Source organism: Oncorhynchus keta, chromosome 20 (genome assembly GCF_023373465.1).
Source record: "Oncorhynchus keta strain PuntledgeMale-10-30-2019 chromosome 20, Oket_V2, whole genome shotgun sequence".
Classification (NCBI taxonomy): Eukaryota; Metazoa; Chordata; class Actinopteri; order Salmoniformes; family Salmonidae; genus Oncorhynchus; species Oncorhynchus keta.
The window spans coordinates 118,459-142,150 of record NC_068440.1 but is presented as its reverse complement, the minus strand read 5'-3'; the positions used below and the strand labels follow the sequence as shown (position 1 = coordinate 142,150).

At 43.6% G+C, this 23,692-nt stretch overlaps 1 protein-coding gene across 1 annotated transcript in view; it reads left to right on the top strand.

Moving 5' to 3' along the window:
- LOC118399090 (ubiquitin-associated protein 2-like) overlaps nucleotides 1-23,692 on the top strand; it is an 80,552-nt gene that overhangs the window by 40,101 nt on the left and 16,759 nt on the right. The window contains exons 12-21 of the mRNA XM_052471873.1: nucleotides 2,927-3,122; nucleotides 3,377-3,528; nucleotides 3,567-3,668; nucleotides 3,912-4,084; nucleotides 4,279-4,387; nucleotides 4,589-4,625; nucleotides 4,962-5,160; nucleotides 13,171-13,237; nucleotides 13,393-13,717; nucleotides 17,047-17,135. Of these exons, the coding sequence (XP_052327833.1) occupies nucleotides 2,927-3,122; nucleotides 3,377-3,528; nucleotides 3,567-3,668; nucleotides 3,912-4,084; nucleotides 4,279-4,387; nucleotides 4,589-4,625; nucleotides 4,962-5,160; nucleotides 13,171-13,237; nucleotides 13,393-13,717; nucleotides 17,047-17,135 (1,449 nt within the window). The remainder of the gene's footprint in view (nucleotides 1-2,926; nucleotides 3,123-3,376; nucleotides 3,529-3,566; nucleotides 3,669-3,911; nucleotides 4,085-4,278; nucleotides 4,388-4,588; nucleotides 4,626-4,961; nucleotides 5,161-13,170; nucleotides 13,238-13,392; nucleotides 13,718-17,046; nucleotides 17,136-23,692) is intronic.

Sequence of the window (23,692 nt, the reverse complement as noted above, 5' to 3'; positions counted from 1 at the left end):
AATATTACAGGGTCCCCTAGGAAACACTTGTCAACAGTTTGGTTGCTACCCTGTCACAATAACTATTCACTGGCATTTTCATTCGTTATGTCAGACTGTATTGAAAGTGCCCACTTTTAAATTCTAACTATAGATTTAGAGTAATTCCATTTCCATGATTCCTACAGTTTACCCAAGTGTTTTGCTCAAATCGCAATTGCAACATTTGGTTAAAAATAATGCTGAGATTGTTTTCCCATATTGTGAAGCCCTACGTGACAGTGTGAAAATGATCTCAAATGAGTGCAGGAAATGCAGAGATTGATAATGCTGAAGATAATTGTCGGTTGAATTGAACAGTATAAAGCAATCAGAATAGAGAAAGACCCATTGAAATGACTTCATATTAATAAAACATAATATTGTCTTTTATTTTTTTATACCTGATATGATATTTTAGCCATATCGCCCAGCCCTAATGTCAATACAATCAAACTAGCAAGGGCAATGATCACAAGTCAGTCATAATGTAGCTAATAGGCTAGCATATCTATTTATGGAGCAAGCTAAAAACACAGAGCCTAACGATAGCTAGCTTCTAGGAGGATGTCATTGGAGCAGTTGGTGAGTGAGTGACTTTTTCCCCTCATAACATTTTTCACCTGCTACACAGCTAGAGATACAGGTGCAGCTAGGTTAGCTAGCCAGAAATGTGAATCACTATGCTGACCCTTGAACGACTGTTATCCAGTAAGCCAGAGTCAATTTGCGAATGCAAGATATGCTATCAACTCCGAATCCAGAGCACCCTCATCTGTGTGCCAGAGTGAAGAATAACAGATTAATTTACGAACGTGCAACACCTGCAGAATATGACTGGTGTCAGTAAACAAAGGCAAAATAAAAAGGTTATGGTTAGTCACGAACGCTCCAGATAACATGTAAACAGCCTAACCAGCTCTGCTATGGCAAGTAAAATGGTCAGAGTGAGGTGTTCTCTCATTTGTGTTTGGATGTAACAAGCTAGCCAACTTTAGCCTGTTAGCTTGGGTTCTTGGTTGGGATAAGAATGCATTAGCAGGCAAGCTGCAGAAGGAAGAACAGGCTACTTACTATTTATTCCCCATTGTTTATTAGTGCAGTTGTGATGGCCCACTAGCAGAAAAAGTTTGAGGGTTTATCTAATGTTCCTTCGTTAGATTTTAGCTCATCTTCCTCTGGCTAGCATTAGTTGTTGATCTTGTTGGCCTGCCTTTTTATGGTTGTTTGATCAATAGGACTGTAAAGTTCCCAAATGTAAGAGGACTCCCGTGGTATTTACATACAGTACCAGTCAAATGTTTGGACAACTACTCATTCAAGGGTTTTTATTTTGATTATAGACATCAAATCTATGAATTAACAGACATGGAATTATGTAGTAACCAAAAAGGTGTTAAACAAATCCAAATATATTTTATATTTTTGACTCTTCAAAATAAATCAACTTCACCTGGAATGCTTTTCCAACAGTCTTGAAGGAGTTCCCACATATGCAAAGCAGTTGTTGGCTACTTTTCTTTCACTCTGCGGTCCAACTCATCTCAATTGGGTTGAGGTCGGGTGATTGTGGAGGCCAGGTCATCTGTAGCAGCACTCCATCACTCTCCTTCTTGGTCAAATTGTCCTTACATAGCCTGGAGGTGTGTTGGGTCATTGTCCTGTTGAAAAACGAATTATATTCCCACTAAGTGCAGACCAGATGGGATGGTGTATCACTGTAGAATGCTGTGGTAGCCATGCTGGTTAAGTTTGCCTTGTATTCTAAATAAATCACTGACAGTGTCACCAGCAAAGCACCATCACACCTCCTCCTCCATGCTTCACGGTGGGAACCACACATGCGGAAATGATCTGTTCCCCAAATCTGCGTCTCATAAAGAAACAGCGGTTGGAACCAAAAATCTCAAATTTGGGCTCAGCAGACCAAAGGACAGATTTACACCGGTCTAATGACCATTGCTCGTGTTTCTTGGCCCAAGGAAGTCGCTTCTTCATATTTGTCCTTTAGTGGTTTCTTTGCAGCAATTCGACTATGATGGCCTGATTCATGCAGTCTCCTCTGAACAGTTGATGTTGAGATGTGTCTGTTACTTGAACTCTGTGAAGCATTTATTTTGGCTGCAATCTGAGGTGCAGTTAATTGCTGATTTCTGAGGATGGTAACTCTAATGAACTTATCCTCTGCAGCAAAGGTAATTCTGGGCCTTCCTTTCCTGTGGTGGTCCTCGTGAGAGCCAGTTTCATGGCGCTTGATGGTTTTTGCAACTGCACTTGAAGAAACGTTCAAAGTTCTTGAAATTTGACTGACCATGTCTTAAAGTAATGATGGAATGTCGTTTCTCTTTGCTTATTTGAGCTGTTCTTATTTGAGCTGCCATAATATGGACTTGGGTCTTTTAACAAATAGGGCAATCATCTGTATACCACCCCTACCTCGTCACAACACAAATTATTAACAAGTTACACCTACCTGTTCATTGAAATGTGTTCCAGGTGACTACCTCATGAAGCTGGTTGAGGGAATTCTAAGTGTGTGCAAAGTTGTTATCAAGGCAATAGGTGGCTACTTTGAAGAATCTCAAATATAAAATGGATTTTGATTTGTTTAACAATTTTTTTGGTTACTATATGATTACATGTGTGTTATAGTTTCATAGTTTGTCATGGAGTATTGTGTGTAGATTGAGGGGGTGAAAAACTATTTAAGTGGAAAATGTCAAGGTGTCTGACTACTTTCCAAATGCATAATAAGACTTTGAATAAGACTTACGGCAATGTTATTCAAATCCAGTCAGTTCCACTTTAAGTGTTCAAGCAATAAACCAGCACAGCTGTTCTATTCTGTTCCACACTCATTCCTAAAACTTGCAGACTGTCAGTTCCTCCTCTTTTGTTCCCATTGCAGGTGAGCATGCTAAGCAAGGGCTTCGGTGAAGTAGGGGACCCTAAAGGAGGCAGCACAGGGACGACCAGCGGCTCCCAGTTCTTGGAGCAGTTTAAGACTGCCCAGGCCTTGGCTCAGCTGGCTGCCCAGCACTCCCAAACAGGACAGCCTTCCCCCTCCTCCTGGGACACCAGCCCTGCAGCGCTGGGCCAGTATGGTAAGAGGACACTCAGGGAGATACCGGGGCTATAGAGGCAGTTTGGATGTTTGTCAAGTAAAGTAAGGGGTGTATATAGAGGCTAGACTGACTTTGGTTTGGAGAGAGTTAGAAATGCCTACATGACTGGTATTTCTGTTTATGAAGAGGACACATGTTAATTGCCCTATGCAAGGTTCAGATTCAGATATTTGTTTTAAGTTTATAGCCATCAGGTGTAGCCCCTACCTTCCTTTCTCTAATCACCTCACCAGACATGAACGCCCAGCCGGAGCCTGCGGCCCATAGCCCCTTCACAAAGCGCCAGCCCTACCAATCCACCTCCGTGTTGGATGCCTTCCTCCCCCCTTCTGTCTCCTCCTCCCTGCCCCCACAGAGCACCCCCTCGTCCCACATGGCGCCCCCCGTGTCCTCCCTCCCCAAAAGGACGGTGCCCCTGGGCAGCAGGTGTCCCCTAGCTTGCCGGACGCCCAGGGCTCCAGCCCCCTGCCATTGCAGCAGCACAAGCTCAAGCAGCAGAAGAAGAGGACCTCCATCACGACCAAGGTAACAGCTCAACACTGATACAAAGACGATGTAAAGAGAGTGAATGGCCGGTCATGCTGCGCCCAGCTTCTAACTATTTTCCTCAGGTAACACTAGCTCACTCGCAGCAAACAGTGAGCACAAATTCACTTTACTTTCAGCACTCTTTGCCTAACACCTATGTATCCCTACCTCTCCCTACTTTTTCATAACTTAATTTCCTTGCTGTCACTGACATCAACCATTTATTGTGTTTTATTCCAGATCCCAGCGACGCCGGTGGAGATGCCTGGCTCGGCAGACATCTCTGGGCTCAACCTGCAGTTTGGAGTGCTGCAGTTTGGCTCTGAACCTGTACTCCAGGAGTATGACATCATCCCCGTCACCTCCTCACCAGGCTGCCAGGTTCAGAACTGCCTCTACACAAGCCCCAGCAGGTGAGCACTCATCTCAGTCATACCAGACACAGCACAATTTGTGTAAGATGGGGTCTTGTACAACTATAACACCACAAACAGACCCATGTGAAGCATCTCTTGCCACTTGGCTCCACTTGAGTTGAGAGACTGGACTCCTTCTCCTTTTTCAAAGTAGCCTTTGGCTTTATATAATCACCCTGCTTTTCCTCCAGTGAGGCAACTCCCTCCCTGTCCAACACCAGCCAGATGGACATGTATGACCAGGGGGCTCCTCAGGCCCGACGCTACCCCACCGCCTCCTCCCCGCAGAAAGACATTGAGGTGAGCCTCCATTCATTCATTGCGCCGTTCATGTATCATTCCTCCACTCATATTGTGTTTATTCCTAGATAAATACAAAATAAATTGCTCTGTTCACTTTTCTTTGAACAGCTCCCTCTGTTACTGAATGGACTGTTGCTATGGAAATGTCTCCCCTATGTTACTGTACCCTAACAAGCCCACTTGAACTTGTTTTTTCAGAATGGATTCAGTTCAGTACATACGCAATCTGTAGAAGGTGAGTCATTTTGGTAGTTGTGTGGGTTTGCAATGAAGGAAGGCTGAATATATGGGAGTTATGGCCGTCCTGGCAACTGTGAGAAGTGGTACTCCGCTACCATGCATTTCCTGGATGTAGGTTAAGTACTCTGGAACCATGGCCTGTTATTTTGTGGTCCTCGGTTAGTATTTTATGGCTATTCATTCAAAGTAACCCTTAAAGAGGAAACAGCTTGGAATGGCAATCTATGGACAATCTCCCCAATCAGACAGTATGTGTATTGTAGAGCTTTTGTCGTTCTGGGTTGGCACTAATTCCAGAATCCATCTCTCCCTCCATCTTGTCTCTGTTCAGTCTGCCCACCTGCAGCAGGATCTGCAGTGTCTGTGAAGTCGGCCTCTGATTCGGCCGCACCCGTGTCAGTCTCCATGGCTACACTGACGGACAGTGGCTCAGGGCCCGCCTCTTTGTTGACCACATCAAAGCAATCGTCACTCAGCGCTCTGGGGCACAATGAAGACCTGCCCCCGAATACCATGTCTCAGCACAGCAAGTAAGGAGGGTACCCTGGATGGTTTGAACAAAGGGCTTGAGTGTCATTTTTATATCAATATATATTCCTTTTTTCAGCTTTCATTTTTCAGAAATATTTAATGTACATTTCATGGCTTACAATATCAGATTACTTCACACAGTCATATCTTTAGATGGGTCATGTACATTTATACATTTTTAGAAGGAAGTGCTTGGTCCCAGGGACCCAAAAGGGTGCACCATCCTCATACACCCAACCCCAATGAGAGGTTTGAGTCCCGAGGGCCAGCACCAGCTGAGGTATACGGACAGATATGGGAGCAGATTCTCAGCTGTACCAAGCCATCCACACAATGAGTGCAAATGACAACAAAAGAAACATCAGTCAGTCAAGCAATTTATAAATCGAAAGGAGGGCCTGGCATTTGTAGGTCTATGAAGGCCCCCCCAGGTGGAATGAAATACATAATTCCCTTTTAAAGTATAATATATTTTCTAGTTTTAAAAAGTGAATTAAATACTGCACTCACTTTCCACTCAAGAATTTGTCTCTTGGCATGGATTGTAGAGAAAGATATTGCAGCCTGCACTGCCTGGACAGCATTAAACCAGTAGGTGGTAGACCAAAAGGTGCCACCAAATCAAATTTTATTTGTCACATGTGCAGAGTACAACATTTGTAGATCTTACCGTGAAATGCTTACTTACTAGTCCTTAAGCAACAATGCAGTTAAGAAAAACAAGTTCAGAAAAATATTTACTATATAAATAAATTGAAGTAAAAAAAATTAGAGAGCAACAATAAAATAACGTGGCTATATACAGGGGGTACCGGTACTGCGTCAATGTGCGGGGGTACAGGTTTGTCAAGGTAATTGAGGTAATATGTACATGTAGGGTTAAAGTGACTATGCATAGATAATAAACGGGACCTAGACTTTTTGGACCTAGACTTGGCGCTCCAGTGCCACTTGCGCCAAGTCTGGTATAGAGGTCCTGGATGGCAGGAAGCTTGGCCCCAGTGATGTATTGGGCCGTATGCACTACCCTCTGTAGCGCCTTGCAGTCGGAGGCCAGGCAGTTGCCATACCAGGCAGTTGCCATACCAGGCAGTTGCCATACCAGGCGGTAATGCAACCAGTCAGGTAATGCAACCAGTCAGGTAATGCAACCAGTCATGCTCTCGATGGTAAAGCTATAGAACTTTGAGGATCTGAGGATTAAGTTTATATCGTATACCTTAGGGGCTTAAATATTTGCCAGAACCACAGGTATATTGTACAGCGTCTCTGAGACTACAATAGATCAACCATTAATGTCTTGAGAACCTGGGAAAGTGTAAGATGTGTATTATGATTGATCAGAATGGCTGTCCCACATGAAGCATGAAATTGTAATTTGGTTAGAGCCATATTTCTTGTAAAAAAAAAAAAGCTATGTTTGCCTTCAAGTTGTAAGTGTGCCCAAGACCCTGTTGTGTTAACAAATTTCAAAATTCCTTTGACATTCCAACTTATACAGTTGAGCCCTAGGCCCCCCTTGCAAGCCTATTATCTTACTTTCCTGTACAACAAATGGCAAGTCATGTGTACAAACATTTAAAAGGAAAAATAGGGCTGTCCCCGACTAAGGAATCTTGGTTGACCAACGTTATCTGTTATTTTGACCAATCTAAAATGGATTAAAACCCCCAAATTCATTAATTAATCTACACACAATAACCCATAATGACCACATAAAAACAGATGTTTAGACATTTTTACAACCCTTTTGCTACGAGACTCAATATGTAGTCATCCTTGAGTTGTTTCAACAACTTGATTGGAGTCCACCTTTGGTACATTCAATTGATTGGACATGCACACATCTGTCTATAAGGTTCCACAGTTGACAGTTATGTCTGAAAAAAAAACAAGCCATGAGGTCAAAGAAATTGTCAGTTGAGCCCCAAGACATGATTGTGTCGAGGCACAGATATAGGGAAAGGTACCAAAAAAATTATGCAGCATTGAAGGTCCCCAAGAACAGTGTCTTCCATCATTCTTAAATGGATTACATTTGGAACCACCAAGACTCTTTCCAGAGCTGGCTGCCTGGCTAAACTGAGCAATCGGGGAGAAAGGGCCTCTGTCAGGGAAGTGACCATGTACCCGATGGTCACTCTGACAGAGCTCTAGAGTTTCTCTGTGGAGATGGGAGAACTTTCCGGGAGAACTTTCCGGGAGAACTTTCCAGAAGGCCAACCATCTCTGCAGCACTCCATCAATCAGGCCTTTATGGTAGTGGCCAGACGGAACCCATTTCTCAGTAAAAGGCACATGAAAGCCGCTCTGAGTTTGCCACAAGGCACCTAAAGGTCTCTGACCATGAGACAAGATTCTCTGGTCTGATGAAACCAAGATTGAACTATTTGGCTGGAATTCGAAGCGCACGTCTGGAGGAAACCTGGTACAGAAAGTATTCAGACCCCTTGACTTTTTCCACTTTCTGTTACCTTATGCTGTTGGGGATCTTTTTCAGCGGCAGGGACTGGTTTACTTCTCAGGATCGAGGGAAAGATGAACGGAGCAAAGTACAGAGAGATCCTTGATGAAAATCTGCTCCAGAGCGCTCAGGACCTTAGACTGGGGGCGAAGGTTCACCTTCCAACAGGACAACAACCATTAGCACACAGCCAAGACAATGCAGAAGTGGTTTCAGGACAAGTCTCTGAATGTTCTTGAGTGGCCCAGCCAGAGCCTGGACGTGAACCCGATCGAACATCTCTGGAGAGACCTGAAAAAAGCTGTGCAGTGGCGCTCCCAATCCAACCTAACAGAGCTTGATAGGATCTGCGGAGAAGAATGGGAGAAACTCTCAAAATACAGTTGTGCCAAGCTTCTAGCGTCATACCCAAGAAGACTCAAGGATGTAATTGCTGCCAAAGGTGCTTCAACAAAGTACTGAGTAAAGTGAAGTAAAGTGTTTATTTTATTTTTTATAAATTTGCAACAATTTCTAAAAACCTGTTTTTGCTTTGTCATTATGGGGTATTGTGTGGAGATTAAGAGAACACATCTATTTTAGAATAAGGCTGTAACGTAACAGAATGTGGAAAAAGTCAAGGGGTCTGAATACTTTCTGAATGCACTGTAGACACCCTATGTGTTTAAATAAAATCAACTACAGTGGGGAGAACAAGTATTTGATACACTGCCGATTTTGCAGGTTTTCCTACTTACAAAGCATTTAGAGGTCTGTAATTTGTATCATAGGTACACTTCAACTGATCCAGATTACTAAAGATGGATGCTCCTGCCAGAGATTCCAGTATGTCATTTATGTTTGGTAGAGGGTAGGCATCGCTTTCTGTTATGGCATTCGGCTTCCTGTAGTCCACACAGAATCGATATCCACCATCTTTCTTAGGAATCAGGACAACCGGAGAAGTCCATTCAGAAAAAGAAGGTTCCACAATTCCATTCTCCAACATGCTTTTGAGCTGTTCATTGAGAATTGCCAGTTTGGCGGGGGGCAGCCTGTAGGGACGCTGCTTAATGGGGACCTCATGCCGGGTATAGATTTTGTGTTTGAAGACTGTTGTACGGCCGAGTGTAAGAGTACAGACCTCACTGTTCACGTCCAACATCTGGGAGAGCTGCCACCTTTCATCATCCGACAGACATGCCTGTTCCACTGCTTGTTTGATGTAGAAATCCGCATCAGGTTTGTTTTTGCTCTCGGATAGAAGGGGGGTACGGCGGTAATCAGGGTGATAGTTGGGTTCTCAGACTTCACTGGTGGAAAATGTTTTTGTCTTTGTCTCTTTATATTTTCTCTGACTTGACCTTGTCCGGACTCTGCATCATGTAGCAGGCTCCAACCTGAAATCAGTGCATTACCAGGTGGAAATGGATGAGGCTGGGAATAGTCAGAGTGTAGCCGATAGGAGGGTTCGGACATAGAGATGGTCAGTCCACTGAAGAACAGGAAGTCTAGGCCAAGGACTACAGCAAATGCAAGGCTTGAATCTGCAAGAATTGCCACAGGAAGGTTAATAGTCTCACCATGCAGTTTTATTATTATACTAATCCAGCCCAAGGGAGTGGTAGGTTCTCCATTGGCCAAGTACAATGGTCCCTCCCATGTTAGTAGCTCCTCATGAGGTAATGCCATGTTCTGCCACAGGGCCTCTTGCATCAGGGTGTAAAATGCCCCTGTGTCGATTATGGCCTTCCCTCTCCAGTTCCTAACAGTCATCGGAACCAATAGTTGTTGCGGAATAGGAATAAGACCGCTAGCTGTGCTGTCTAAAGGCTTCATGGTGGGCATTAAGGCTGACCCAATTGTATGCAAGCCACCACGTCTGTCTAGACTTTCAGTCTTCGGTCCACCATTACCCTCCCCTCAAACCCTTCCGGTTTGCTGTTTGAGGTGAAGAAAACATTACTTTGAAAAGTTCCACAGGTCATTTAGTGGTGGTGTGTTAAGTCAATCAAAAATACTATCAGATCCCCAAATGGGCACATTTTGTATGCCTACATGTGTGCGCAGGCCAGGTAGCCTATAGGCCTACTTCTATGCATACGCGTCCTTAATCAACATTGACAGGAGAGCTCCAAACAAAAGAAAATTACTAAATTGACAAAACTCGTAAATGGAATGAAATAAACCAAAACCTGTTACTCAATTTTAGCACAGGTTGTGCACACTGCAAACAATGTGTCCACTCTGAAAAGGAGAACATTAAGACTGGAATGATAATATTGAATGCATTAAAAGCTCGATTTGGCCACTGCATGTCTCGAGAGGCTCGGCAATTGCGTCACACCCTCGGCATGGAGCCTCTGACTGCCTCAGCAATTAATTAGTTCACCGAGATGTAGATGTGTGTGTGTGTGTATGTATATATATATATATATATATATATATATATATATATAAAACTCAGCAAAAACAGAAACGTCCCTTTTTCAGGACCCTGTCTTTCAAAGAATTTGTAAAAATCCAAATAACTAAACAGATCTTCATTGTAAAGGGTTTAAACACTGTTTCCCATGCTTGTTCAATGAACCATAAACAATTAATGAACATGCACCTGTGGAACGGTTGTTAAGACACTAACAGCTTACACACGGTAGGCAATTAAGGTTACAGTTATGAAAACTTAGGACACTAAAGAGGCCTTTCGACTGACTTTGAACACCAAAAGAAAGATGCTCAACTGCGTGAACGTGCCTTAGGCATGCTGCAAGGAAGCATGAGGACTGCAGATATGGGCAAGGCAATAAATTGCAATGTCCGTAATGTGAGACGCCTAAGACAGCGCTACAGGGAGACAGGACGAACAGCTGATCGTCCTCGCAGTGGCAGACCACGTGTAACAACACCTGCACAGGATCGGTACATCCGAACATCACACCTGCGGGATAGGTACAGGATGGCAACAACAACTGCCTGAGTTACACCAGGAACGCACAATCCCCCTACCAGTGCTCAGACTGTCCGCAATAGGCTGAGAGAAGCTGGACTGAGGGCTTGTTGGACCAGACAGGACTGGCAAAAAGTCTCTTCGCTGTTGAGTCACGGTTTTGTCTCACCAGGGGTGATGGTCGGATTCGTGTTTATTGTCGAAGGATTTAGCGTTACACCGATGCCTGTACTCTGGAGTGGGATCGATTTGGAGGGTCCGTCATGGTCTGGGGCAGTATGTCACAGCATCATCAGACTGAGCTTGCTGTCATTGCAGGCAATCTCAACGCTGAGCATTACAGGGAAGACATCCTTCTCCCTCATGTGGTACCCTTCCTGCACGCTCATCCTGACATGACCCTCCAGCATGACAATGCCACCACACACAGATCGAGCAGTATGGCTGATTTCCTGCAAGACAGGAATGTCAGGAATGTCAGTGTTATGCCATGGCCAGCGAAGAGCCCGGATCTCAATTCCATTGAGCACGTCTGGGACCTGTTGAATCGGAGGATGAGGACTAAGGCCAATCCCCCTCCAGAAATGTCCTTGAACTTTGCCTTGATGACAGATTTTCACACTCTTGGCATTCTCTCAACCAGCTTCACCTGGAATGCTTTTCCAACAGTCTTGAAGGATTTCCCACATATGCTGAGCACTTGTTGGCTGCTTTTCCTTCACTCTGCGGTCCGACTCATCCCAAACCATCTCAACTGGTTTGAGGTCGGGTGATTGTGGAGGCCAGGTCATCTGATGCAGCACTCCATCACTCTCCTTCTTGGTCAAATAGCCCTGACACAGCCTGGAGGTGTCATTGTCCTGTTGAAAAACTAATGATGGTCTCACTAAGCGCAAACCACATGGGTTGGCATATCGCTGCAGAATGCTGTGATAGCCATGCTGGTTAAGTGTGCCATGAATTCTAAATAAATCACAGACAGTGTCACCAGCAAAGCACCACCACCCCATCACACCTCTTTCTCCGTGCTTCATGGTGGGAACCACACTTGAGGAGATCATCCGTTCACCTACTCTGCATCTCACAAAGACATGGCGGTTGGAACCAGACATTTAAAATGTTGACTCATCAGACAAAAGGACAGATTTCCACCAGTCTAATGTCCATTGCTCGTGTTTCCTGGCCCAAGCAAGTCACTTCTTTATTATTGGTGTTCTCTAGTAGTGGTTTCTTTGCAGCAATTTGACCATGAATGCCTGATTCATGCAGTCTTCTCTGAACAGTTGATGTTGAGATGTGTTTTTTACTTTAACTTTGAAGGATTTATTTGGGCTGCAATCTGCGGTGCAGTTAACTCTAATGAACTTCTCTGGGTCTTCCTTTCCTGTGGCGGTCCTCATGAGAGACAGTTTCATTATAGCGCTTGATGGTTTTTGCGACTGCACTTAAACTTTCAAAGTTCTTTAATTTTTCCGCATTGACTGTCTTAAAGTAATGATGGAATGTTGTTTCTCTTTGCTTATTTGAGCTGTTCTTGCCATAATATAGATTGGTCTTTTACCAAATAGGGCCATCTTTTGTATACCACCCCTACCTCGTCACAACACAACTGATTGTCACAAACGCGTTAAGGAAAGAAATTCCACAAATTAACTTTTAACAAGGCACACTAGTTAATTGAAATTAATTGTGTGTGTGTGTGTGTGTGTGTGTGTGTGTGTGTGTGTGCGTGCATACATAGTACCAGTTTGGACACATCTACTCAAGGGAATTTCTTTATTTTTACTATTTTCTACATTGCAGAATAATAGTGAAGACATCAAAACTATGAAATAACACACAGAATCATGTAGTATCCAAACAAGTGTTAAGCAAATTAAAATGAATTTGAGATTTTTCAATGTAGCCACCCTTTGCCTTGATGACAGCTTTGGAACATTATGTACACCCCAGGCCCAGATCCAATGAGGTGTCCAGGGTGGGGCCTGATCCTATGGTGGGTTCAGGGGGGTTCACACACACACACACACACACACACACACACACACCTGTCTATAGAAGGTCACACAGCCATGAGGTCAAAAAAAAATTGAGAGCTGAATAATTAAGATATTCTATACTTACAACGCCTTCGTAATACAACGAAAGTAGGTACATTTTGTGATTCATGATCGTTTCAATAAATAGGGCACGGCCTGGTAGTATTACCTTGGCCCGGTATCTTTCCTGGTAAGGTTATTCTCTCCTAGGAAGGCAGCGGCTTCAGCTGTGGAATGCAAAGAACAAGCATTTCTTTATGTTCATGAAGGCGCTTCTCTTCTGAATCTCCACCGAGTATTCGGATCTGTGCATTTTCAATGCTCAGATGGCCCTTCCCTCGAGAGTACTATGTGTTATTTGTCTTGGAATCTCAGAAATCTTACGTAGACATTGCACGGTGATTGACCTTTGCACAATCTGTAGGTCAATTCGCGCAAGGACATGAGCTGAACAGGTTGAAGAATGTTTCAAAGAATGCTGCAGGATCATGATTTTGAGTGACATTTGAAGTTTGGATTTTAGTAGTGCAAGTGGATAATGGTTATTCAACTAAATTGATGGATGATTTTTTGTTCTCAGTTCCCTTTCTACACAACAGAACAGTCTTGCTCTGTCACAAGTCTGCATATCCAACGCCAGTCTAATGGTGAGTGTGTGAGCGAGAAGAGAGAATTTCCTGTGATAGATTAAGTAGTAATTGATGCATCCTTTAACCTAGTGGGGATTTAATCCTGTTTATCATGATAATCTCCACCTATCCCCTCTTCTCTCCATCTATCCCCTCTTCATCCATCCTTACAGCTCCAGAGCATAGACAACTCCAGCTTGCACTCCTCCTCCTTCCCCTCTGTCTCAGCGGGGTCCTCTTCTTCGGTCCCTTCTTCCTTGTCGGTGACTGCAGCAGCTCAGCAGGTCTCCATGGGGGCCCCTCAGCCCTCTTCAGTGAACACAGTTTCTCAGTCGGTCCCCTCGGGCCTGGGCCCCGTCAGCAGCCTAGTAGCTATGGGCCTCCACACAGCAGCCAACATGGGACCTCCAGCCATAGCTTCTGCAGCCATGTCCACTCCAGCCCAAGCCCAGGCGATCGCTTCCTCCGCCTCCTCACGCAGCTCTGCAGTCTCCTCAGGTTAGACATGGGTTTTTGGTTAAGGGGAGTGTGTCCTAAATGGCATCCTATTCCCTGTATATAGTGCACTACTTTTGACCGGAGCCTAAAAAGAAAGTATTCACACCCCTTGACTTATTCCTGATTTTGTTGTTACAGCCCAAATTCAAATTGGGTTAAATAAAATGGGGATCTCACCCATCAACACACAATACACCACAATTTTGCAAGTGTATTGAAAATGAAAAACAGGTCACACCCCTGAGTGAATACTTTGTTGAAAAACCTTTGGCAGTGATTACAGCTGTGAGTCTTTCTGGGTAAGTCTTTAAGAGCTTTCCACACATGGATTGTGCAACATTTGGCCATTTATTATTTTCGAAATTCTTCAAGCTCTGTCAAATTGGTTGTTGATCATTGCTAGACAACCATGTTCAGGTCTTGCCATAGATTTTAGTCTAAACTGTAACTAGGCAGCTCAGGAACATTCACTGACTTCTTGGTAAGCAACTCGTGTAGATTTGGCATTGTGTTTTAGGTCATTGTCTTGCTGAAAGACAAATTCAGTGGCTGGTGGAAAACAGACTGAACCAGGTTTTCCTCTAGGATTTTGCCTGTGGTTAGGTCCATTCCATGTATTTATTTTTAGCTGAAAAACTCCCCAGTCCTTAAGATTACAAGCGTACCCATAACGTGACGCAGCCACCACCATACTTGGAAATATGGATAGTGGTACTCAGTAATGTGTTGTGCTGGATTTACCCCAAACATATCACTTTGTAATCAGGACAAAAAGGGAATTGCTTTGCCACATTTTTTGAGTATAACTTTAGTGCATTGTTGCAAACAGGATGCACGTTTTGGAATATTTTTTCATTCTGTACAGGCTTCTGTTTCACTCTGTCAATTAGGTTAGTATTGTGACAGTGTTGGATCAGTTTCTGTCAAAGCCATTAAAGTCACTATTGGCCTCATGCTGAAATCCCTGAGCGGTTTAGTTCCTCTCCGGCAACTGAGTTAGGAAGTATGCATGTATCTTTGTAGTGACTGGTTGTATTGATACACAATCCAAAGTGTAATTAATAACTTCACCATGCTCAAAGGGGATAATATAATAATATAATAATATAATATAATAATATATGCCATTTAGCAGATGTCAGCTTTATTTTTATTTTTAACCCATCTACCAATAGGTGTCCTTTGCGAGTCATTGAAAAACCTTCTTAGTCTTTGTGGTTGAATCTGTTTGAAATTCACTGCTCAACTGAAGGACTTTACAGAGAGGTAGTCATAAAAGATTATTCATGAAATCAAATTATATTGTTCACATTTAGTAGATGTTATTGCAGGCGTAGCGAAATGCTTGTATTCCTTGCTCCATCGGTGTATTAGTATTTTTTTAAAATCACAATATACAAATCTGAAAGTAAAAGAATGGAATTAAGAAATGAGCAATGTCAGAGTGGCATTGACTAAAATACGGTATATAAACTCAGGGGGGGAAAAACGTCCTCTCACTGTCAACTGTTTATTTTCAGCAAACTTAACATGTGTAAATATTTGTATGAACATAACGCTCAACAACTGAGACATAAATTGAACAAGTTCCACAGAAATTGAATAATGTGTCCCTGAACAAAGGGAGGGTCAAAATCAAAAGTAACAGTCAGTATCTGGTGTGGCCACCAGCTGCATTAAGTACTGCAGTGCATCTCCTCCTCGTGGACTGCACCAGATTTGCCAGGTCTTGCTGTGCGATGTTACCTCACTAATCCACCAAGGCACCTGTAAGTTCCCGGACATTTCTGGGGGGAATGGCCCTAGCCCTCACCCTCCGATCCAGCAGGTCCCAGACGTGTTCAATGGGATTGAGATCCGGGCTCTTCGCTGGCCGTGGCAGAACACTGACATTCCTGTCTTTCAGGAAATCACTCACAGAACAAGCAGTATGACTGGTGGCATTGTCATGCTGGAGGGTCATCTCAGGATGAGCCTGCAGGAAGGGTACCACATGAGGAAGGAGGATGTCTTCCCTGTAACGCACAGAAAGCGCAATCTAATGATGCTGTGACATACTGCCCCAGACCATGATGGACTCTCCACCTCCAAATCGATCCCACTCCAGAGTACAGGCCTCAGGGTAACGCGCATTCCTTTGACGATAAACGTGAATTTGACCATCACTCCTGGTGAGACAAAACCGCGACTCGTTAGTGAAGAACCCTTTTTGCAAGTCCTGTCTGGTCCAGCGATGGTGGGTTTGTGCCCATAGGCGACGTTGTTGCCGGTGATGTCTGGTGAGGACCTGCCTTACAACAGAACAAGCCCTCAGTCCAGCCTCTCTCAGCCTATTGCGGACAGTCTGAGCACTGATGGAGGGATTGTGAGTTCCTGGTGTAACTCGGGCAGTTTTTGTTGCAATCCTGTACCTGTCCCGCAGGTGTGATTTTCGGATGTACTGATCCTGTGAAGGTGTTGTTACACGTGGTCTGCCACTGCGAGGACGATCAGCTGTCCGTCTTGTCTTAGGTGTCTCACAGCCTCCTGAGGTTGAAGAGGTGCTGTTGCGCCTTCTTCACCATACTGACCGTGTGGCTGGACCATTTCAGATTGTCATGGTGATGTGTACTTGAAGCTTTCCACCTTCTCCACTGCGAGTGTGGCCACGCGTCATGGGTGAACAGGGAGTACAGCAGTGGGCTGAGCATGCACCCTTGTGGCGCCACCTGGGGGGCTGCCTGTCAGAAAGTCCAGGACCCAGTTGCACAGGGTGGGGTTCTGACCCAGGGCCCCGAGCTTATTGATGAGCTTGGAGGGTACTATGGTGTTGAAGGCTGAGCTATCGTCAATGAACAACATTCTTACGTAGCTATTCCTCTTGTCTAGATGGGATAGGGCAGTCTGCAGAACACTATTACACACAGTAAGTCCATGGAACTTACGTGACTTGTTAAGCACATTTTTACTCCTGAACTTATTTATGCTTGCCAAAACAAAGGGGTTGAATGCTAATTGACTGAAGGCATTTCATCTTTTTGTTTTAAAACATATTGACATTGGTATTATATGTAGACAAGTGACGACAAATCTCAATTTAATCCATTTTAAATACAGGCTGTAACTCAACAAAATTTGGAAAAAGTCGAGGGGTGTGAGTACTTTCTTAAGGCACTATGTAAGGAATAGGGTGCCATTTGGGACGCAGACCGGGGTCTCCGGTTTAGATGTGGGATATAAGCGTGTTGTAAATTTGAAGTGTGTTTTATGTGTTTGCTTTTTCTAATACTATAATTTCCATCCTATTATTTCATATGTTTTGTCTTTTGTTTCTGCTGGTCTCTTTACAGGGAAAGCACCTCCAAACCTTCCGCCTGGAGTGCCTCCTCTGCTGCCCAACCCGTACATCATGGCCCCCGGGCTACTCCATGCTTACCCTGTAAGTAGATATTTCTATAAATAATGGGGCCAATGTATGACATTAGGATCAACATAAAAAAAAAACTTTTTTTAAGGAGTTTCACATGTGTACTAATAGGAATATATTCAAATTGGCCCATAGCTCCACCTACATAGGCCTAGGACTGTACATCTCTTAAGCAGAGTACTTACAGACATTGGCAAGTCAAATTCAAAGACTTTCAGGGACTATTTCAAGCACTTCATTGTAATTTAAAGAACCTCAATGTAATACAATGGTATAATGTGTGAGTGGCACAACAGTTTAAGGCACTGCATCTCAGTGCAAGAGGTGTCACTGCAGTCCCTGGTTTGAATCCAGGCTGCATCACATCCAGCTGTGATTGGGAGTCCCATAGGGCGGCGCACAATTGGCCCAGCGTCGTCCGGGTTAGGCCGTCATTGTAAATAAGAATTTAGTCTTAACTGACTTGCCTAGTTAAATTAAGGTAAAAAAAAAATAATAATAATAATTTACAGTGCTTTCGGAAAGTATTCACTCATTGACTTTTTCCACATTTTGTTACGTTTCAGCCTTATTCTAAAATCGATTACATTTAAAAAATCCTCATCAATCTACACACAATACCCCATAATGACAAAGCGAAACAGGTTTTTAGAAAACATTTCTAAAGAAAAAATAGAAATACTTAATTTACATAAGTATTCAGACCCTTTGCTATGAGACTTGAAATTGAGCTCGGGTGCATCCTGTTTCCATTCATCATCCTCAATGTTTCAATAACTTCATTTGAATGCACATGTGGTAAATTCAATTGATTGGAAATAATTTAGAATGGGACACACTTGTCTATTTAAGGTCCCGCAGTTAGAGCAAAAACCAAGCCATGAGGTTGAAGGAATTGTCAGTAGAGTGCCGAGACAAGACTGTTGAGGCACAGATCTGGGGAAGGGTCCCAAAGCATTTCTGCAGCGCTGAAGGTCCCCAAGAACACAGTGACCTCTATTCTTAAATGGAAGAAATTTCCACCCACCAAGACTCTCCCTAGACCTAGAGCTGGCTGCCTAGCCAAACTGAGCAATCGAGGGAGAAGGGCCTTGGTCAGGGTGGTGACCAAGAACCCGATGGTCACTCTTGACAGAGCTCCAGAGTTCCCCTGAAAGACAACCATCTCTGCAGCACTCCACCAATCAGGCCTTTATGGTAGAGTGGTCAGATGGAAGACACTCCTCAGTAAAAGGCACATGACAGCCCATTTGGAGTTTGCCAAAAGTCACCTAATAGACTCTCAGACCATGAGAAACAAGAATCTGATGAAACCAATATTTAACTATTTGGCCTGAATGCTAAGATTCACGTCTGGAGGATTCCTGGCACCATCCCTAGGGTGAAGCATGGTGGTGGCAACATCATGCTGTGGGTATGTTTTTCCGCGGCAGGGACTGGGAGACTAGTCAGGATCGAGGGAAAGATGAATGGAGCAAAGTACAGAGAGATCTTTGATGAAAACCTGCTCCAGACTTTAGACTGGGGCCAAGGTTCACCTTCCAACAGGACAACGACCTTAAGCACATAGCCAAGACAACGCAGGATGGGCTTCTGGACAAGTCTCTGAATGTCCTCGAGTGGCCCAGCCAGAGCCCGGACTTGAAGCCGATCTAACATTTCTGGAGAGACCTGTAAATAGCTCTGCAGCGACACTCCCCATCCAACCTGACAGACCTTGAGAGGATCTGCAGAGAAGAATGGAAGAAACTCTCCAAAAACAGGTGTGCCAAGCTTCTACCCAACAGTACTCAAGGCTGTAATCACTGCCAAAGGTGTAACCCATAGTGTCAAAGCAAAACCAGGTTTAGAGCTTTTTGCAAATGTATTAAAAATAAGACATACGTCCAATCAAATCAAATGTTATTTGTCACATGCGCCGAATACAACAGGTGTACCGTGAAACTCTTACTTACAAGTCCTTAACCAAAAATGCAGGTAAGAAAATAGAGTTAAGAAAATATTTTGTCCTTGCACCTCCTTTGGTGGTAAGGCCTGCCACCATTGAGTCATCAGCAAACTTGATGGTGTTGGAGTCGTGTTTGGCCACGCAGTTTGGGCAAACAGGGAGTACAAGAGGGGACTAAAAGCGCGCACCCCTTAGGGGCCCACATGTTGAAGATCAGCGTGGCAGATGTGTTGTTGCCTACCCTTACCACCTGGGGGCAGCACGTCAGGAAGTCCAGGATCCAGTTGCTGAGGGAGGTGTTTCGTCCCAAGGTCCTTAGCTTAGTGTTGAACATTGAGATGTATTCAGAGCATTTACTCAGTACTTTGTTGAAGCATTGAGGGGGGAATAACTATTTAAGCCATTTTAGAATAACATTTGGAAAAAGTGAATGGGTCTGAATACTTTCCGAATGCACTGTATATAATTGTTCATGGGCCTAAAGGACCTAATATAGGACCTCTTTTTAAAAAAAACATGCAAGAAGTGTCAAAAGAATAATGAATTGTAGGCATTGCCAATGATTTGATATTCAAATGATCACTGGCTAAAATGTGGGAATAATATGCACTTGCCTAAATGAATTGGGTGCATTCATGGTGATTTCTGTAGCCTATGTGGCCGAGGCAGGCACACATAATAAAGTCATGAATAGCTGTTACATTAATCTCACTATTTTAATGTCACCATCGCTGTTTTTATAATGAGAAAGCGACCAATGTGTAATGGAAGGATTTGTATTGAAAACCGCACATGATTTTACCTCAGAGTAAAACACCCTTCAATTGAAGCTGCGGGGAACAAGCAAAAGTGGCCACAACTCTCTCTCCGATAATTATGTAGGAGAACTTATTTGGCTACAATAATTATAGTTGACGTCGGAAGTTTACATACACCTTAGCCAAATACATTTAAACTCAGTTTTTCACAACTCCTGACATTTAATCATAGTAAAAATCCGCTGTCTTAGGTCAGTTAGGATCACCACTTTATTTTAAGAATGTGAAATGTCAGAATAATAGTAGAGAGAACAATTTCAGCTTTTATTTCTTTCATCACATTCCCAGTAGGTCAGAAGTTTACATACACTCAATTAGTATTTGGTAGCATCGCCTATAAATTGTTTAACTTGTGTCAAACATTTTGGGTAGCCTTCCACAAGCTTCCCACAATAAGCCCATTCCTCCCATGCCCATTCCTCCTGACAGAGCTGGAGTAACTGAGTCAGGTTTGTAGGCCTCCTTACTCGCACACGCTTTTTCAGTTCTGCCCACAAATTTTCTATAGGCTTGAGGTCAGGGCTTTGTGATGGCCACTCCACTACCTTGACTTTGTTGTCTTTAAGCCATTTTGCCACAACTTTGGAAGTAAGCTTGGGGTCATTGTCCATTTGGAAGACCCATTTACGACCAAGCTTTGACTTCCCGACTGATGTCTTGAGATGTTGCTTCAATATATCCACATAATTTTCCCCCTCATGGTGCCATCTATTTTGTGAAGTGAACCAGTCCCCCCTGCAGCAAAGCACCCCCACAATATGATGCTGCCGCCCCCGTGCTTCACGGTTGGGATGGTGTTCTTCGGCTTGCAAGCCTCTCCCTTTTTCCTCCAAACATAATGATGGTTATTATGGCCAAACAGTTCTATTTTTGTTTCATCAGACCAGAGGACATTTCTCCATTTCTCTTTCTTTGCAAACCGTAGTCTGGCTTTTTTATGGCAGTTTTGGAGCAATGGCTTCTTCCTTGCTGAGCGGCCTTTCAGGTTATGTCGTTATGGAACTCGTTTTACCTCCAGCATCTTCACAGGGTCCTTTGCTGTTGTTCTGGGATTGATTTGCACTTTTCGCACCAAAGTACATTTATCTCTAGGAGACAGAACGTGTCTCCTTCCTGAGCGTATGCTGGCTGCGTGGTTCCATGGTGTTTATACTTGCGTATTATTGTTTGTACAGATGTACCGCCCCAATAGGTCCACAGATGACGCAATCGCAACCACACTGCACACTGCCCTAACCCATCTGGACAAGAGGAATACCTATGTGAGAATGTAGCCTCCAAACTCAACTCATCATCAAGCTCGAGACCCTGGGTCTCGACCCCGCCCTGTGCAACTGGGTCCTGGACTTCCTGACGGGCCACCCCCAGGTAGTGAGGGTAGGTAATAACTCCACCCCGCTGGTCCTCAACACTGGGGCCCCACAAGGGTGTGTTCTCAGCCCTCTCCTGTACTCCCTGTTCACCCATGACTGCGTAGACATGCACGCCTCCAACTCAATCATTAAGTTTGCAGACAACACTACAGTAGTAGGCTTGATTACCAACAACGACGAGACGGCCTACAGGGAGGAGGGTGAGGGCCCTCGGAGTGTGGCGTCAGGAAAATAACCTCGCACTCAATGTCAACAAAAAAAGGAGATGATCGTGGACTTCAGGAAACAGCAGAGGGAGCACCCCCCTATCCACATTGACGGGACAGTAGTGGAGAGAGTAGAAAGTTATAAGTTCCTCAGGGTACACATCACGGACAAACTGAAATGGTCCAACCACACAGGCAGCGTGGTGAAGGTGCAGCAGCGCCTCTTCAACCTCAGGAGGCTGAAGAAATTCGGCTTGTCACCAAAAGCACTCAAACTTTTACAGATGCATAATCGAGAGCATCCTGCCGGGCTGTATCACCGCCTGGTACGGCAACTGCTCCGCCCATAACCATAAGGCTCTCCAGAAGGTAGTGAGGTCTGCACAAATCATCAGAGGGAAAACTACCTTCCCTTCAGGACACCTACACCACCCAAAAAGATCATCAAGGACAACACCACCCGAGCCAATGCCTGTATTCAGAAGGCGAGGTCAGTACAGGTGCATCAAAACAGGGACCGAGAGACTGGAAAACAGCTTCTATCTCAAGGCCATCAGACTGTTAAACAGCCACCACTAACATTGAGTGGCTGCAGCCAACCTACTGACTCAACTCCAGCCACTTTTAATAATGGACAACTTGATGTAATAAATATAAGCCATAATAAGCCACTTTAAAAAATGCCACTTCATATGTTTACATTAAAAATGTTTACATTACTCATCTCATAGGTATATACTGTACTCTATACCATCTACTGCACCTTGCCATCTTGATGTAATGTTTCACTAGCCACTTTAAACAATGCCACTTTTATATGTTTACATACCCTACATTACTCATCTCGTATGTATATACTGTACTCTATACCATCTCTCATTCATATATTTTTTATGTACATACTCTAATTCATTTCTTTACACTTGTGTGTGTATAAGGTAATTGTTGTGAAATTGTTAGGTTAGATAACTCGTTGGATATTACTGCATTGTCGGAACTAGAAGCACAAGCATTTCGCTACACTCGCATTAACATCTGCTAACCATGTGTTTGTGACAAATAAAATTGGATTTGATTCCATGTTTAATTTAACGCTTGTCCAGCATAGGAAATCCTCACTGGAACTCTAGTTTATAGGAAAGACATAGGTACTCCTCACTGTCCCTGTCAACTAAACCTGTCTTTAACCTATAGCGTCGAGCAATCCCGTATCCGGGATCGTAATCATAGCCTCAAGCTCATTACCATAACGCAACATTTCCTATTCATGAAAATCGCAAATGAAATGAAATAAATATATTCAAACACAAGCTTAGCCTTTTGTTAACAACACTGTCATCTCAGATTTTCAAAATATGCTTTTCAACCAAAGCTACACAAGCATTTGTGTAAGAGTATTGATAGCCTAGCATAGCATTAAGCCTAGCATTCAGCAGGCAACATTTTCACAAAAACAAGAAAAGCATTCAAATAAAATAATTTACCTTTGAAGAACTTTGGATGTTTTCAATGACGAGACTCTTAGTTAGATAGCAAATGTTCATTTTTTTCCAAAAATATTATTTGTGTAGACGAAATAGCTCTGTTTTGTTCATCACGTTTTGGCTAAGAAAAAGACCGGAAAATGCAGTCACTTACTGTGGTCCTTCTGTGGCTCAGTTGGTAGAGCATGGCGCTTGTAACGCCAGGGTAGTGGGTTCGATTCCCGGGACCACCCATACGTAGAATGTATGCACACATGACTGTAAGTCGCTTTGGATAAAAGCGTCAGCTAAATGGCATTTATTATTATTATATATTACTTACAACGCCAAACTTTTTTCCAAATTAGCTCCATAATATCGTCAGAAACATGGCAAACGTTGTTTAGAATCAATCCTCAAGGTGTTTTTCACATATCTATTCGATAATCTATCAGTGGTGGCAGTTGGCTTCTCATCAGAAGCAAACGGAAAAATACTGCATTTACATTACATTTACATTTAAGTCATTTAGCAGACGCTCTTATCCAGAGCGACTTACAAATTGGTGCATTCACCTTATGACATCCAGTGGAACAGCCACTTTACAATAGTGCATCTAAATCTTTTAAGGGGGGTGAGAAGGATTACTTATCCTATCCTAGGTATTCCTTAAAGAGGTGGGGTTTCAGGTGTCTCCGGAAGGTGGTGATTGACTCCGCTGTCCTGGCGTCGTGAGGGAGTTTGTTCCACCATTGGGGAGC